This window comes from Diadema setosum, chromosome 13 (genome assembly GCF_964275005.1).
Source record: "Diadema setosum chromosome 13, eeDiaSeto1, whole genome shotgun sequence".
Taxonomy (NCBI): Eukaryota; Metazoa; Echinodermata; class Echinoidea; order Diadematoida; family Diadematidae; genus Diadema; species Diadema setosum.
In genome coordinates this window covers 10969289-10987364 of record NC_092697.1, presented here as the reverse complement: position 1 = coordinate 10987364, position 18076 = coordinate 10969289, and the positions used below count along the sequence as shown (strand labels likewise).

General features: G+C 40.6%; 1 protein-coding gene across 1 annotated transcript in view; it reads left to right on the top strand.

Annotated features, from left to right (window-relative positions):
• Positions 1-18076, top strand: part of LOC140236888 (zinc finger SWIM domain-containing protein 5-like) — a 93814-nt gene that overhangs the window by 35846 nt on the left and 39892 nt on the right. The window contains 4 exon segments of the mRNA XM_072316824.1: positions 7501-7860; positions 11515-11663; positions 14507-14523; positions 14525-14655. Of these exon segments, the coding sequence (XP_072172925.1) occupies positions 7501-7860; positions 11515-11663; positions 14507-14523; positions 14525-14655 (657 nt within the window).

Sequence of the window (18076 nt, the reverse complement as noted above, 5' to 3'; positions counted from 1 at the left end):
CACTTAATTAAATGCACTGAGTCATGAAAGGGACGAATTTCCCATTTCGTGCTTTGCGACAACATGCAGACAGGGACCATGGATATGAGTGAGATTGAGCTTGTGTGTTCATGCTCTGCTTTCAATCTTTTCATTTAGCAGAAAAGATGAAAACTGGCTGAAATTCAAATTCTACTGATTTAAATGTAAATTTTGAAATTTCATGATGTGATCATAAGAATTGTAACAATTTTTACAATGTTCCCCCTTCTTTGTATTTTAATGCTCTGATAGATTGAAATATTCATGATTTCCATTCATCATCACCATCTGTTTTGATATTCATTTACAGCTCAGATTTCATGCATGCAAATAAAATGTAAATGGATGGTCATCACATTGTGAGAGAGGAAAGGATGCCTGGCCAGCAGTGATTGCTTAAAAAGAAACAGACTATCCCGCCTAACCAGCATTACAACACTACCTACATGTGTATGTTGGGTCCCTGAAATTATATTCTTTTCCCTTGCAAATCGTGGCTTGATTTTCTAATTACTTTCTCAATCTGGTGGGATAAAGAGACTTCATCACAAGAAAAAGTCAGCTTTGCGCTGAAACGGACTCTCCGCGCTTGCCAGGGGATATGTTTGCAAGCGCAGAGCTATCCGCAAATTGCGAATTGTGCCCATGAGTTTACGGGCGAGCCGTGGAAAGAAGAGCGTTTGGCCGTGTTACGGCATCATTTCAACTGGGACTGAGCACAATTGAAATTATGATATCAATTTTCAGATTGATTGCTCTGAAGCAGCTGGTTTTCATGCCGCTCTGTTTTTTTCTCCCCCCCCCCCCCCCCCATATGAGGGAAACCGGGCCTCTTAATTCATGTTTTATCTCTCCCGTGGGCTGGTGTATTGGAAAGGTCTTTTCGTCTGTACGCTGTACAACTTGTCATGCGCCTTGTATCATAGCTGCATTCACTTTGTGCACTGTAACATGTAATGAGGCTCATCAGGGCTTGTCCACTCTTTTGTCCTACGAGTGGAACGGTGCTGTAAAAAAAAAGTGTCAAAATATGCATGCCGGCATGTGTGGAGACCTTCTATTCTTCCTCTTTTTTTTGTTATACCCCATCAGTTGTTTATTGGAGCACATCCAGTGTATTAGTTTAGTCTCCAGGATGACGTGAAATGTATCAGAATTGGTCTGTCGCACAGAGATGGACGGATATCACTTCTGGGACAGCATTCTAAAGCTGGTAGTCTACTGAACACAAATATGTGTAAATGTATGCATTTTTATAAGTTCTGTTTTTTTTTTATTCTGTAGTCCATTATCTGTTGGACTGAATGCCCATGCAGGAAAATACATGATAATCCACAAATTTTGTGAAGATGCAAAGACATTTCTAATATCACTTTCCCCACAGACTGTTTGTATGATTATGTATACACTGGAATTATGAATACCGGGGTACTGTTTACGAAAAAGAGGCACTTTTTTGGTGAAGAATTCTGTGTGGATATTTGCATTTGTGTGATAACAGCCACACACGTAACAGCTATGCCCTGCACTTATAGTATGGCATTTTCTGTGAGTGACTTGTATCTGCAATGCCACCCTCGAAGGCGGAGAAAGAAAATCACACGGACATGTTCATTTTCATAATCATATAGATGTCTGGGAGGGTCGTATGCATATTTAAAACTGTAATTATTGTTAGCTGTAGTATAAATGCAACGACAGCGCACTGATGTGAATTTAAAGGGGCTGCGTCAACGTATAGGCAGCTTATTTAATGCAGTTTGCCCTGTCTGTTCAGCCCACATCCTCTTCTGTCCCGTTCGCTGTATTGGACGACTCAGTGTCCGTCCACTAAGCTCTGTCCCATGCCGCTTGCTTGCCGATGTCTGGTTGGACAAGCGAGAGGGATTGTAATGAGGGGATCTTCGAGCTAGGAAACTGACTCAGGGTCCCTTAAGCTTTCGCCAATCTTTCTCCCTCTCTGTCTAACTATCTCTCACTCCCTCTCTCTCTCGCTGTCTATTTCTTTCTCTGTCTCTGTGATGGTCCAGTCCTTGTTCCCCGCTTTAGTTTTTCCCCGGTTTACTCTGCCACGTTCTGTTTTTCTGTTGTTGTTGTTTTTTTTTGAGTGAGGATAACAGCCCCTCCCCCTTTCTCATGTGCGCACCGCTGCCCGAAACTCGATCATCGGTGAGACCTTTAGGGCGTACCGTGATGGGGGCGATTCGCGAGTGGAGGAGTTCCCAACCGCGCGGCATGGTCATGCATGGCCTAGTGGCCAGTAGGAAAATATACGGGTCCATCGTAGCATATTGATTGTGTCCAAGCGGCAGCAAAAGCAGAGCACTGGACCGTTTTGGAGGGGAGTGGGGGGGGGGGGGAATGGGGTGAGGTGCTTGACAAAAAAGCGGGGGTGGGTGCATTTACATTGTACATTTGGGCCTCGCCAATGCTCCGCTTGTTTGTCACCTTCTGAAAATGTGCATCAGTTTGGATGCACTTTTGATTTGCGGCTGGAGGGCAGGTTTCTGCCCCCCATTTTCAACATGCTCCCATTTTATAGATGCTAGTCATGTTGAAAAGGAATATTATGTGCAGCATCGGATATCATTGTTGGATCCAGTAGGCTAGAACCCAAACTCTCTGCCTGGTTCCCTCAGTCAGTATAAATGATGATAATGCAAGCGATGGTCAAACCCCCGCAACATATCACTAGTGGTTTGAGATAAATACAGGAATAAACTTTAGCGAATGTCCACTGCTCCCGTCGACCTTTCCTTCTTCCTGTCCGTTCCAATTAAGAACTCTTCAAACTGCGTTGGTCGAAGCTCTGCCACACTGCATCTGTCCATCTGGCTGCGTCCCCCTTCTCTCTTGTTGTCTCCACGCCACCCTTCAGACGTGTGATGTGGCCATTGCACATGTGGCATTCTGACAAACTCACCCCTCACCGTGGGCATGTCTTAGGAGCTCATTTTGGCAGAGGAATCTTCAAACACGTTCAACTGGCTGACGACACACACTTTGCTGCAAAGCCGGGGCTCCTTTCTGCATATTATTACTAATCATGTGCTGGGGGGCAGGATTAGGGGAATTCTTTTTTTTTTCTCATTCTTCTTCCCCCCTCGATTTTAATCCTGCCTTCGTGTGAAACCTTGGTTTTGAAGTTGTGTACGTGAAGCAGTGAAAAAGTGCACAATGTGGCCTCGGCTTTAGTTTACACATCACTGGAGAACCTTGCATATTTTCTCCCTTCAAGAGCTTTCGCAGACTGAAATTTTATGCTTAAAAAACTAAGCTGTGTAACAATCCCCATAGCCTGTTGAGATCTCTCAGAGTAAGAGCAAAAGGGGAATGAAACCCAAAAATGGATGTGGGTTGAGTGGATTCAGCAATAACAGTGGAACACATCAGTGAAAGTTTGAGGAAAATCAGACAATCCATTCAAAAACAATGAATTTCTAAAGTTTTGGTGTTGCCATGGCTGGATGCAAAAACTACTACAGACTATGATGTCACATTGAACGCGATATATAGAAAATATAAAGAAAATTCCACAAAATGTGATTTTTCATGAAAGTGCACATTCCTTCGACTTGTTACTTATTGTACATATATGCCAAGGGTAATGTTATTGCCCTGCTAGTCTCATGCTCTTTTATTGTGCTAGAAAAGTGAGAATATGTTGAAATTTATAAATATATTTTTTTAAATATTGTTTTCCGTATGATGTCATGATCTGTAGTAGTCTTCTCATCCAGCGGTGGTGGCACCAAAACGTTCAAAAATTCATGACTTTTGAGTGAATTGTCTGATTTTCCTCAAACTTTCACTGATGTGTTCTACTCTTATTTCTGCATTCAATCAATCCACATGTATATTTGGGTTTCATTCCCCTTTTTTATTGATACAGTAGGAGATAACTCTGGAAAGCCTTGATTTGCCCGACAAAGATATGCACAAATACACACTGTACATGGCAGCTATTACATTAAGATTTTTATGTTTATGCAGGCTTGAAATGTAATACTGACAGATAAAACAAAATAAGGATGATATGATCTGATGGATTCACTGCATAACTCTGTTCTGTAATAAATTCAATATGAAAATCGGTGCATTTACTGAAGTTGTCAAAAATTGATCTCTTTCCCTCAAAAGTAATATCAAACACTCTTTCCTTCTAGCAATGAATTTGTAATTGAATGTCATGCCATGAAGCATATAGTAGTACATGGATGTATATTACACCAGTTTTGCTCGACGGTTGTTATGTCGTAAAACGTGTACAAATTGTATGCCTTCCTGTCTGCTGTCTGACCTGCTTTTGATGAAGGGTGGTTTGGAATGAATATTGTTAATCACCTATTGTGACCAGCAAACAAAATGATAGCCCGTATAGCATAATTTATGCAAGCCTGAAGGACCCGTCTCTCCACGGAGTTTGCATTTCTGACTTGAAGTGGAATGTCTTGAATGATTTATGAATGATTTTGATTCTCTGGAGTGTAAATAATGCAAGCTTATGTGCTGTGGAGGAGGGTAAAAATTTTCTGTGCAAAATGTCACTTCATTTCTAGGTGCATTCACGGTGGAATCGCCGTGGCATTAAATACCATGTTTGTTGTTGTTGTTGTTGTTTTTTTTATCATCGTTGTCACCGGTAAAATACCACGGTAATGGACACAGCAGTAATCCACTTGGAACTGTTTTCATTCATGACATATTGTGGTATTTCTGGTAAGCATTGTGTATGCGCATATCTCCAGTGGGAAAAGAAGCAAAGTGTATCATATCACATTAGAAATAAACTGCTGTGCGATCTGTCATATTTTGTGACACAGTTTATATACTCAAATTCGCACGAGTATGTGCATTTCATGTGAAGTTTGAAAAAAATACTGTAAGTGCCACAGTATTTTGCAATGTATTTTACGGCATATTTCATGTGGTTTATTTGTGTTCACAATATAAAAAACTGCACAAAATACTGCAGTACATCAACGTCAACAGAAATGCATCTACTGTAGGCACTAATCAACAACTGGTTGACTAAAATAAGCAATAGGCAGATAAAGATGTAGTATATTTTGCATATCTGTAGTATGTACAGGCAGTGTTTATCATTGTGGTGACCAGACTTTGAAAATCATTGAACTCTTTTCTCCGACATGTACTGTAAAGGTGATGTTCAAATGGACAAAGTTCAAATAGATGGAATACGTTCAAGCATGCTCAAATGCTGTCACTATGACGATATCTATGACCAAACATCACAAGTGCTAGTAAACCATTCTCAAACTGGTTTATTTTGACACTGCAGTTTGTGCCTGACTATTGGGGAAATTTATGATAGATGATCTACTCTGTGACAGACTATGATTTGCAAGAATGTATTTTTTAGTTTCTTAGCTTTAGTAATGTTCAGACAATAATAGAGACAGTGGTATTGTATAAGACCATGCTGCTCATTTTTCCCCTTTCAGCTGTAGGCATTATCAGAGAATGACTTTAGTTACCCTTTGCAAAGGAAAATGTGAAGATGTCATCAGTACCATTTGCATGTTTTTCCTATTTGGATATGTTTATATTCTAGATTGATAATGATTGTAGCCATGGTAACGGGCATTGGTGGTTTTTCACAAGATGCGAAACCCTGTTATATGGAGACTACAACATCTCAATTGCAGTAAATCTTGGCAAGGTTGGGTGTAACACAACCACTTGTTGGCAGTTGCTCTTCATCCATGCACATATTGAAGTACATTTTAGTTGCTTTTTTCTCTCCTTTTATGAGAACGGAAGAGAGATTACACATCAATTTGGCAATTTATGTCGTCCCGTTTCTAATAGCTTTAATTGGAGTTCTGGCACTTCTTCAACTGTGACAGAGTATAATTTTGGATGTGTGTCCACAAGGGCGTGAAGCTCACAGGGGAATGGCCTGTGATGTGTTACAAAAAAAATATTGTGAGCGATCGGGCTATTGGTGGAAATCAAGTTCATGGCTCTGGTGTTGTGTGGGCAGGGTATGCATACACATTGTATAATGATACCTCAAGAAGAGATGTGATGACTTCTTTGTGTGGGATTAGAGTAGAAGGGGGGGGGGGGGGAGAATATGCTCTCTCATCTAGGAAGTGTCACTCAGTGAAGTGGGTCAGTATTTTTTCTTTCTTGTACCAGCACTTATTACCTTTGACCTCTGACCAGTGACATGACAATGTTGTCCATTATTGTCTATATCAGTAAAGAGTTGTTCATTTGGCTTTGATCTGCAAGGCAGTTTGTGGTGAAAGATTTAATGTGTGGATTGTTAGTGTGTTGAATTGATGATGACAACAATGATGATGATTATGATGTGAAAAACTGAAATGGGGAATACATATTGGAGAGGCATATTTTGCTTCTGGTGTCCGTATCTACAATTTACGTAATGTATAGTATGCTGTCTGAATACTAATATACTTGTATGCATCCACTCATATTCTAAACCCTACTGTTTTGTATGGTGATGTCATTGTGCAGTCATTATCATTATTATTATTATTATTATTGTTATTATCATTTCTATTATTATTATTATTATCATTATAATAATAATAATAATAATAATTATTATTATTATTATTATTATTATTATTATTATTATTATTACTACTACTACTATTATTATTATCATTATTATTATTATTATTATTATTATTATCATCATTGTTATTATTGTTGGGGTTTTTTTTGGAAATAAATGAATTGAAGTGAGTGACTATGATGTCTCATGCTGATAATATCAATGAGAGGAAGGGCTGATAATGATGCTGCTTGAATTGTAATTCTCCTGTAATGCCTAACGGCATATAAAAACTGAAATATATGCCAATGCTAAATGGAAATGAAACAAAATACTTTCTACACATTCTACCCCCAGTGTTCAGAGAAATCTATGAGAAATGTATTGTGCCATGTAACAACAAGCACTTAATCATATATTTCTCCTTTCATTAAAGGTCCAGTTTACCTTTGGGAGCAGTGATTTTAAGAATGTTCAAGATATCACATTTGATGCACATGTGTAGGTCTGTTGTATCACAAAACGACCTACCATATAAAATTTGTGCAATAAAGCCTAACATATAAGGAGATATCAGTATTTTTCTCAATAAACCGTAACTGTAGACGGTTTAATTTGGAAGTATTCTTATTATAACTATTGTTCACATTTTGTGTATTTAACAATACTTAACATCGATTATACGGATTCAGTTTTTTATAGTGGTTGTTTCTATCCCTAACTCGCATTTTAGAACTAGTTTAAGCACTAATGCTGGGTTTCTATTTCATCTGTAAATGGTAAACTATGCCTTTAATTAGGCAGTCCTTGTAGGCCAGAGGAGATGTTGAAACCAACGATGTTAGTTACCTGGATGGATTGATTGTAAAGTCACTACTGATGGATTCTTTATGATTAATGTGCACCTTCTCTTCTCTGCACCATTCCAGGCTTCCACCTCAGCGGTACGGTCAGCGAGCCCAGCGGTCAGCTGTACGAGCCGGAGCAGAGGCACCGGGTGTCCATCAGCTTCGACCGCTGCAAGATCACCGCGGTGACCTGCACCTGCGGCAGCCGCGACATCTTCTGGTGCCAGCATGTGGTGGCGCTGTCGCTGCACAGGATCCGGCGGGCGCGGGAGGTCCAGCTCCGCCTCCCCATCTCGGAGACGCTACTCCAGATGGACCGTGAGCAACTCCAGAAGTTCGCCCAGTACCTCATCGCTGCCCACCACACCAACGTCTTGCCGACTGCCCAGAAGCTGGCTGACGAGATTCTGCAGTCAAAGTCGGAAATCAATCAGGTTGCCGGTAGGTTGCCAAATAAAAGTTTAAACACCATTCCGGGATATGTACATCTTATCAACTTTGCAGGTATACTGGAATTGCAGTCTTCTTTATCCAGGGAAGTCTCTTCAATGTTACAACAGCGCTACCAGATGGTCCTACCATTATTATTACCCTAGCGTTGCCGGGTGCCCATTTATACACATGTGCCGAGAGGGGCATGGTGGGTAAAAACGTCTTGTCTAAGGACATAAAAGCACTGGATGGTATTTGAACTCGGGTCCTGAGACTGATAGCCAAGAGTCATATCCACCATACCACAGTGCCCCCACATTGGCACTCAGCGATGCTGGACTACTGTACAGTATCATGATTTGACTGTTAAAATTCTGTGGTTTACCATGAAAGGAAGTTTGGAATGTGATGTGGCTTATACATATTGTAATATCAGATCTAGCCACAGCTAGATCATGTGATGTGAGTGTGTTGAAAAGTGTGATAGAGTACTTCGTTTTATCCATTTTAAAGCTATGTATGATATTGGTAAAAAAAAAAAAGAATTAATGAAAGAAATTTGCCAAAGTTTATCCTAAGTGCAGCTTTCTCAAATTACCAATATTCTTGATCATACTGACTTGTTACTTATCACAACAGGCATACTGACACGTGGTTAAATATATTAGAATGGATATATCATAGAATAGAACAAAAATTTACATGTACATATTTCTTTGACTGTGAATATTTTGGGACATTATTGGCAGAAATATATTCTTTATTCACTGACCATATCAAACTTTTGTGTCAGTAAAGCATCAAACACTGACAACTTGTCAGTTACGTGTAGGGGGGGGGGGGTGGGAATGGTTGGATTTCATTCAGTGGGTACTATCATTTTCTTTATTTTGACCTATACTTGATATGTGTACACAATGATCATAACATTGATGTACTGCAGTGGTGTATTCCTGTCAGAATCTTCTGACCTCACACTTCAACCCTCACCTTTCACCCCTGACACCTCACCCCTCATACAATCCTCCCCTTCTCTCTACCCTCATTCTGTCCTCTTCCCCTGGATCCCACCTGTTTTATCATCTTCTTCTCCCCACCCCTCTTTCTTCTCTCCCCTCCTCCTCTCCCCCTTCCCTTCCCCCCCCCCTCCAACCCCCTTTTCAATCCCCTTTTCCAATGAGGGCACAAGCCTAGAAACAAATACCATGAGCAGAACACAGGCATATTGGGTGTCAGCTATTGAGGAAGAAATGGGGTGGGGGGAGGAGGGATGGGGTAAGGGGAATGGGTCTGGGAAGATCCCCTCAGTTTTGGCAGGAAATTGCTGGAAATGGGCTGATCAGCTGCCGTGCGACAGGAGCAGCGACAGTTTCTCCGACGACTGCAAGGGAAGAGCCGGCTAGAAATCTCTGCTCTCCACGCGCCAAGAGTCCGCTCCCTGCCAATCGGTAGATCTCCCCCCTTTTTCGCTCTCTGCGTGACTACAGACCTGCAGAAAAGAGAGGGGTGCAGGAGAGCACCCAGTGCATGACCCATGCAGGATCTCGATTCACATGACACGAGAGATAATGCCTGCTTCCATACATGCTGAGGTAGTCAGGTCCCTTACCACCAAAGATCTCTCTAAACCTTCTGATTTCAATCTTTCACACGCAGTCTAAAAATAGTTGTAGCGGACTTAATGAATGCCATTGTAAAAGCAAGTGAATGCTGACACAAAACCCCACTGTATTTGTAGAGGTACTTATTATCAACGACATCCAGCATGTGACTCCATAAGACAGATATGTAAACGTACATCATGAACATAGGGGGTGCTTAAGTGAAATGTTTGAACATCAATTTTCTTATCTGATAAATTTAAGAATGAAAGTGTTCCGGCATCTACAAGCTTGCCTGGTCTTACATCCCTCTTCCTTCCTTCCGTCGGCTCCCCTTTAGAGCACCTTGCCCTTTGGCACTGACAAAATGGCCGCATTTTCCCTCCGCCCTTTACACACACTGACCTTTTGCAACTACAACACACAGAGTTCACCTGTTGGCATCAAAAAAGAATCCAGTGCAGGGCTGCATTTAGAAATGTAACTGGAACGGGAAGTGCACGCCATGAATAGATGAAAAGATGCGTGACCAAGGATAGCATCAAAGCGCTTCTTTAGAAGAAACAACAACGACCACAAAAGCCATGGAGCTACAATGGAGTGGACGCTATCATGTCATAGAGGGACGTTGACATGTCCACGTTTCTGTGTGCGTGGTAGATTGTCAATAGGCAGAGCCTTGGCATTTCCAGGTAGCCACGACGTCGCCAATCTGTGAAAAACCCCTCCGACTCTTTTGGAAATTTACATTCCTGACATCAACTTATCTGCGCATTGTTGTCCGCAAAAGGGTAAAAGCCCACGACGACGTCGCCGTGGTGCAGTGACGCTGGCAGAGACACTGGGAGAGCCGGTGCGCTGGATTCTCGGCGAAATGCCAGCCTTTGAATCGCGCTCTGCCATTGATTGAATAGAAGGGGACAATGAATTTCCTGCGATGCCTCTCTCGGCGGGGTTGAAAGAGGGTTAATTGTGCAGCGCTCCGCTGTGGAGTGTGCAAGAATTGTGAAGCTCCGTGCCTTTTGATATTTTCAGTTTCATTCATATTTCCTGTGCGATGGTTGCCTTCTTCTTTTTTCCCTTTTTGAGCATCCGATCCATGATAGTTGAGAGGAATATTCAGCGTCATTATCAGCAGCAAGAAAGTTAGTTATCAACATCTTTCAACATCTGCTAATGACCAGGAAATATTTCACTTCCTAAACGATCTTCGAATCCGCTGTGAAAGAGGGATCATCTTGCCGCTTTGAGCTTTTTGCCCCATATGACAGCCGTGATCTTAATCTGTGAACTTTAATTCAGCAATCATGAAATGTGAGGCTCTGAAAATGTCATGATTTAGAATAAGAAAATCCACAGTTTTTTGCTGTAATCACTTCTCATGTAAATGATACTTATGAATGCCCTCCAATTATACAATTCCATCAGTTGTTGGTGCAGAAATTTGTCACAGATTCTGACTCTTTGCCATCATGTAATCATTAGAGCGTCATTCCAATGTGGTATTATGAACATAACCCAACGCAATGTTCCACAAATTTTGATACACTGGAAACAGGTAGAAGAGGATGTGTACAACTATGCTGCTTGGCACGCACACACAAAATCATATTAGTCAAAGAGGACATTTAAACTGCTTTGTCCTGCAGTATATGGAAAAGATACGAAAAAGAAAACTATTGATAATTCTCAGAAAATTAGAGACACGAATGCCTGTTGACAACACAAACATGTGCCTTTATTTATAGATGCTATGTATTTTGATTCATGTATTTAAGTATTCTCAGCCCGTGATACCCGTGTCATCCTCAGTGAAATTCACATTCATTGGTATTCAAGTGGATTGGGAGAAAGTGTGCTGTTAATTGCATTTATTTCTCTGTGGGAATAACAACAGTAACTGCAGCAAGACAATGAACAACAAAAAATGTAGACAGTACTGTTCATATGTATGTGACAGGAAAGAATTATGTTGTCACTGCCATTCCAAAATGAATCTGAACCGTAATCTTTTCCCCCTGTATGATATCTCCTCCTCTTTCTCCTCCTCCCCGTCTTGCAGGTGCTCCGGACCCGACGGCGGGGGCCAGCATCGACGACGACAGCTGCTGGCACTTGGACGAGGAACAGGTCCAGGAACAAGTGAAGCTGTACCTTCAGCAGGGGAGCTACTATGACTCGGGGAAACAACTGAACTCACTATTTGCCAAGGTATACATGTATATAGGATGGTACCCGACTATTCTCTGCTCCAGGCACTGAGATTTTTTGTTACTGGCTGCCCTTCCATCCCAAGGCAACTACAGTGTACTAGAAATTTAAAAAAATAAATAGATAAAAGAATAGAAGAAAAAGATGGAAGAAGGTACTGTTTAGGCTTTTTCTTGGAGGCGTAATCTCTCTTTTGAGTAAACTTTCTTTTTTTTAAACTTGAAGATTGGAATCTTTTTTCCTGTGATATGTTTCTGCACTACCCAGACCTTGTTTCATTTCATTCATTAATTTTAATTTTATTTCAATATGGTGATAAAAGGAACTTGCTCAGCTAGTGGCTGCCATTCTGCAAGTCCAGGCATGTACTGCATAACATAAACAAAGCACAATAGATTGAGTATACAGTGCTCTCGAAGATGAGCATGTGTGTGTGCAGATATAAGTAGCTTTTCTAATTTTCAGGTAACAAGAAAGACAGGATGAGACAGCTTTGAAATCCTTTCAGGACATTGCATTCAACTTTTTTGTTAATGTTTGAAAACATGTGCAACTGAATCAAAACTTACTGTTGCATCTGGTGTGCTTATCTTAGGTATATGATTCAAGGGATGTCCATTGACTCCTCACCCCTCCCCCCCCCATGTAGAAAAGATAATAACTGTTGCCAAGAAATTAATTTTGTGTGAGGGCATGATGAATGTGTTGTTATCACTAAACCGGAAGAAATGCTGGGCAATCGTAGAGAGGAATGCAAAACTAGAGTAAGCAAATCTTTCTCTTGAACCGTACCACTCTTGCACGATTGAGGGTTTTCCTATCTCTGACATGTTATTGTGACAAAACGACAAAATGTGATGGATTGCTCCGAGATTTACAACCTGTGCGCAGGCTCTCTTTGCAATGCCGTGGCATTAAAAAAAATCGGTATCACCGAGTCGTTCCACATTTTGTTTTGCCGTGTCATCGTCGCTCACATAATTTGTGGGAGCGGTGCGTCTTTTGGCGCTGTTCTCCAGGGAGATCTCTGATTGGGATAGGTTGCAAGTATCTTCCTCCAGCCCCCCCCCCCCCCCACACTACCACCACCCCCAGGGACTTATGGTATGTGTGCATGTGAATATTTACATGTCAGTGTGTGTGTGTGTGTGTGTGTGTATATGAAACAAGGTGTGTTTATGTGACATTAACTCCAGTCTTGTTCAGTTTATAACAGCCTAGATGTCCACGGGGGAATGAAGTGACAAGGTCCATATATTGTTGGTTAGGGTCAGGAGTAATCATGTCTAGAAAAGAATGTTTGTTTGCCTTAGATACGCTTGTGACTTCATACTCTCCTGGTTTTACATCTTTGTAAGTCTCGGAGGAATTCATATGTTCAGCAGTGGTTCATAGTGGGATTGATACTTAAAACCTCACCCTGTTATAATGATACCCCAGAAATGGCTTGAATTTTGAAACGAAAACTTGTCAACCATTGTCACTTTCCAGTTGAATCGGGTTATGTTTGCTGCTTCAATTCGCATCAATGTCTAGTGAAATTGTAATGTTTATCGTGCTGTGATGGAAATATGCCCCATGAACCGAATCCCTTGCGATTCATATGAAAAGGTAGTTTGGGTTTGTTTGCTCTTGCTTTCAGGCTGATATCATGCTACTTCTGCTTCTCACATAGGTCAAAATTTAGTCATCATCCTTTTAAATTATTTCTATTCATCTTGTAATTGATTTTGAACAGTGTTCAAAGAATGTTAACCTTTTTTTATTGCCAGGGACTTTTGACGGTGCTACAATGCTATGAAGTTTTCTCTGCCATTCTGCACCCAAAGCATACAAAGGGTTAACAACATGTAATATAGAAACAATACATAATTGACATGATATTACTGGATACAGCAAGTAAATATAAATGTAAGTCAGTACAGAGTACAGATTCATCAAGATGAATATGATGCACAACCAAGACAAAAGAAATACAAATTAAGTCTTTAACCCTAAAGGGGCCGGGCTTTTTTGGCTATGCTCAGACCGGGGGGGGATTCGCCCCCCCCCCCCCCCCCCCCCCCCCGAGATCTCGGCCATCGGTGGTGCGATCGCGATGAAATTTTGCATGCGTGAGACCCGCGTCATAATCTACAAGATTGTGTTATAAGATTTTTTGAAACAATCAATTTCTAATTTTAATTAATTAATTATGCAAATTAAGCTCAAGGTGATATTTTAGCTTAATTTAAAGCATTGAGAGTCTAATTTTTGATCTGTAAATCTGTTTTAGCATATTCAACAATTGTACATCACAAAAACTTCCAAAACTCATTTCAATTCTTATGTATTTTATTGTTTTCAGAATTTCTTATGTATTTCTTTGTTTTTCAACTTTTGTTTTTTCTTTGTTTTTTCATTGGAAATTGTCACTGACCACTTTTCTACCGTAATTAGCACAAAATTAATCAATGAAAGTGATTAATTGTAAAAATAATCAGGTTTTTATGCCTTTCATGACAGAGCACTGTTTTCCATAGGAAATGTACACAAAATCACAAAATTGTGCCCGTTTTGGAGCGACATTCCGTTACAAAAATGGGCGTGGCTTCGCAAAAGTATGCGCGGACATTGCAAATTTGGTCTCAAAAGTTGCGCGAGACTTGAACGAAGAAAGTCAAGAAGCCTCGCGATGAGGCCTTCTCGCGTTACAGAATTATAGCGCGAAACGTCGAGGGGGGGGCGGATTCCGCCCCCCCCCCCCCGGCCCTTTTAGGGTTAAATCAGGGTACTGCATGTAGGGGGAAACAGTGAGCGGATTAGAAATTACATCTGCGTTTCTCCACCCTTGCCCGACACAGGTACGAGAAATGTTACGGGAGGGACTCCAACGGAGCGCGAATGCTGACGCTCATCACGGAGCAGTTCATGGTGGATCCGCGGCTGCAGCTATGGCGACAGCAAGGAACGCCCATGACAGACAAACACAGACAACTCTGGGATCAGCTAGGTAAGCAACACACCCTTCTTCCTTTCAAGCCATTGAACCCCAGTGAAAGTCCCCCTCCCCCTCTCCCTCTCCCACCCTTCCCCAAGAAGAATTTAATAGGTAATTTTAGATTGAGACGAAAACAAAAAAATTACTTATATTTACAATAGTCTATGTGGAACATTTTACAATGTAGTTCAATATTTGTGCAAAGCTTTCCAAACTGAAACCACTTCAGTGTCTGGAATACACTGCAATTATTGGAGGAGCCATTTTTCTGATTCTTTATTTTTCAAATATCTGGGGTTTTTTTTGTAATAATTTTTTCAGTTCTTGAGATGAAGGGAACCAGTCGTTGAATATCTCAAGAAGTCATATTTCATTACCGAAGACATCAAATTCAGGTATTCAAATAGGGAACATTGATATCCTTTGATTGGTTTCATGGCATTAAATTGGTTTTCTTTGTTGTATTCAGGATTCTAGTCACCCAGCCCCATTGTGATTGAGCCTGATCTATTCCATCTGCCAACTGGATGCGAAAGTTGCATTTGTTGGTTCAGATCCATTTCCACAATGAGCTGTTGCCTCCGTAAAACATTGGGCTTTCAAGCCTTAAAAAGACTGGCGATTTCAGTGTGAACAAAATATGCGCAATCTGCGTTTTTCCTCCTGCTATTTTACGACACTCAGGAAGGTTGAACTTGTGCTCAGTCGGCCATCTTGATTCGACAGAGTTCCTGTGTAGATGGCAAAAATTGAATTATTTAGCAGCTTTTTAGTTCCTGCAGATACCCATCGCACCCAGCGAGGATTTTTTTTTCGCTCTGGACTATCTTCCCCATTCTATTTCATGCATCTCTGGATGGCATCCGAGAGTGCAGCTTTTTGCGGCGGATTCAGGCACTGACCTGATCTAAATCAAGATGTGCTCCTATCTCCCGCGATACGCGACTACTACCGCCGATCAGACAAGGGCTTTGCCTTTTCTGTTTCCCCTCTTGAAATGGGTTTTCCTGTTTGTTTTATTTCCATCTTTGCAGTTTTGAAATGCAGATTATCTAAGCTTCGATGCAGGCTGCAGTTAGGAAGGGAGGGGGGTGATGACCTCATAATAGATTTGATGCCTAGATAGTGCATGCTACTTGTATGTGGGCAGTGCATTAGGGATAGCCCGTCTCCCACAGATATATATATATGGATGGGACTAAGTGTATGCGTATTTGTGTGTGTGTGTGTGTGTGTGTGTGTGTGTGTGTGTGTGTGTGTGTGTATATATATGTGTGTGTGTCTCTCTCTCTTTCTCTCTCTCTCCTGTCTCTGTGAGAGTATTTATGTTTGGATTTTTTTTTTATATATCCATGTATTTATTTATTTATTTATCTATCTATCTAAATTTGTTACCATTATGATATTTCCATCAGCAAATGGATGCTAGCCTCCAAACCAGTCACTTTTCTGCAATGATGGCAACCAATCACAGCTTTCTGGACAGGGATCCATGTTTGCTTTGGCCACCTTCCCTGTGGACAATTCTAGTGTACCAGTCTAATTTGCCACAATGTAATACACACTGGATTTCAGCAATGGTTCAGATAGTTTCATGTTACTGCCATGTTTTAATGGCAGTAACAGTCACTGTCCTGTTTTCATTACAGTATGTTGTGAAAGTTTCAAGTAATCCACATTCTGTTTGTCAGTGCCAAATTTCCATTTTTATTTTTACGAAGCATAGTTTTTTTTTTCTTTGTTATCCAAAGAAACTCGATAACAATTATATGATGGTTTTATCTTTCATTACACTGGCAAACCCTTCCCTTTATATACAGTGTCTCAAGGACTTATAGACAGATCTATGCTTTGTTTAGGTTAGGCTAGGATACAAGTGTAGTCATACTGGATGTTATCTTGCTGCTCAAGGAAAGCAATTATCTGTCTAAACTTTGCTTTATATGTTTTGAAAGGGACTCAAAGGAATTGTTGTGATTGTTTTTTCAACGTGCTGGTGTGCTTCTGGTCGAAAAGATTGTGAGTCATGAAATTGGCAGTAAAATTGGGTGAGAAAGTTTGTTGGAGCTGCTGTATGGAGCTGCGAATCAACTTCCAAATTTGCACCTTAGGACAGGAAATTATGTCTACTTCATGAGAGCTCCCTCAGTCAAGAATCATAGAGCCCGTCGCTGGGATCAAAAAGTTGAGCTCCTGTTTGTTATCGGCTAAAAATATTGCCATTACAAAGCTGGATCTAAACCAAGACAACCATTGCCTAAGTTTCCCAACACTTGTTCTTTTTTGGTAATCTGGGTCAGTGGATGCTGAAAATTAGAATTCACAATTTTATCTAGTGGACTTGATAATTTGAGGAAGATTAGATAGGCAGATTATTAAAACTTTCATGTAAACCAGATAGAAAATGTTTTCCCAGAACAGTGATATCAGTCAGCGCCATCTATGCAAAGCAGGCAAAGTCATCTATGCAAATTAGACAAAGTGATGTTGGATGTTGTCTCACAAATATCCCACTGGCCTGCATCCACCACTTTTATTCATTCCCATTGCTTGAAATGAAATTAAGAGGAATGAGTTGTATAGAGTTGTAATAGCTGAGTAATGATGACTTTAAAAGGGAAGGGAATAGTAGAGTTGCTGAATTTTTGACCAAAACACTTGACTTTTAATAACATTCTTATGTACCAACCATTGGAAGACCTCACTGTGATACAATGACACAATTACTTCATCTAACTTGTATGTGGGGCTTGCAACCACTACAACTCTTTTCTAAAATCATGTGAACATTTGAATTTCATAATTGTCTTTCCCTATGTCAAATTGTACTGAGGCATGAACTGCTGTGTTAGAAATATTGCACTTTATTCATCAAATCATGACCAATTTGTTAGTGGCTTTTTGAGCTCAGTGAGAAATAAATAAGATGAGTTGCTGGATTTCCAGCCAATCTGAAAGTAAGCTGTTTGATTACTCCTACTGTGAAAGAGGGTATTTTTGTGGGATGGAATTTTTTGCACATTTAATGTGACCAGAAACTAGTGCAAAAATACAATCACATGAATATTTTTGCTTGTCATGTACCGATATATTTTTATGGATTCTGCTGTATGAATTGAAAACACAAGGAATTCATCCTACTGGGCAGAGTGTGAAAAATTACTTGCGTGAAAATACCCACTTTATACAGTATATGTTTTGAAGGATGCTGAAAAATTGGCTCTGTCTGCTTGCTTGGATTGAACATGGTGGGCTTCATTCTGGAGACAGTAGGGTTCAACAACAGACTGTCATTATCATTTTCTCTTTTGTGTTGGCTCTAAAAACATCAACTGGGAAATTTCTGCCTAGTAAACAATGGTAGTGGCTTTAGCAGTGTGCAAGGATGGCAAGGCAATCACATAGTGTAGTCCCTTGATTGAGATGGTCCTAA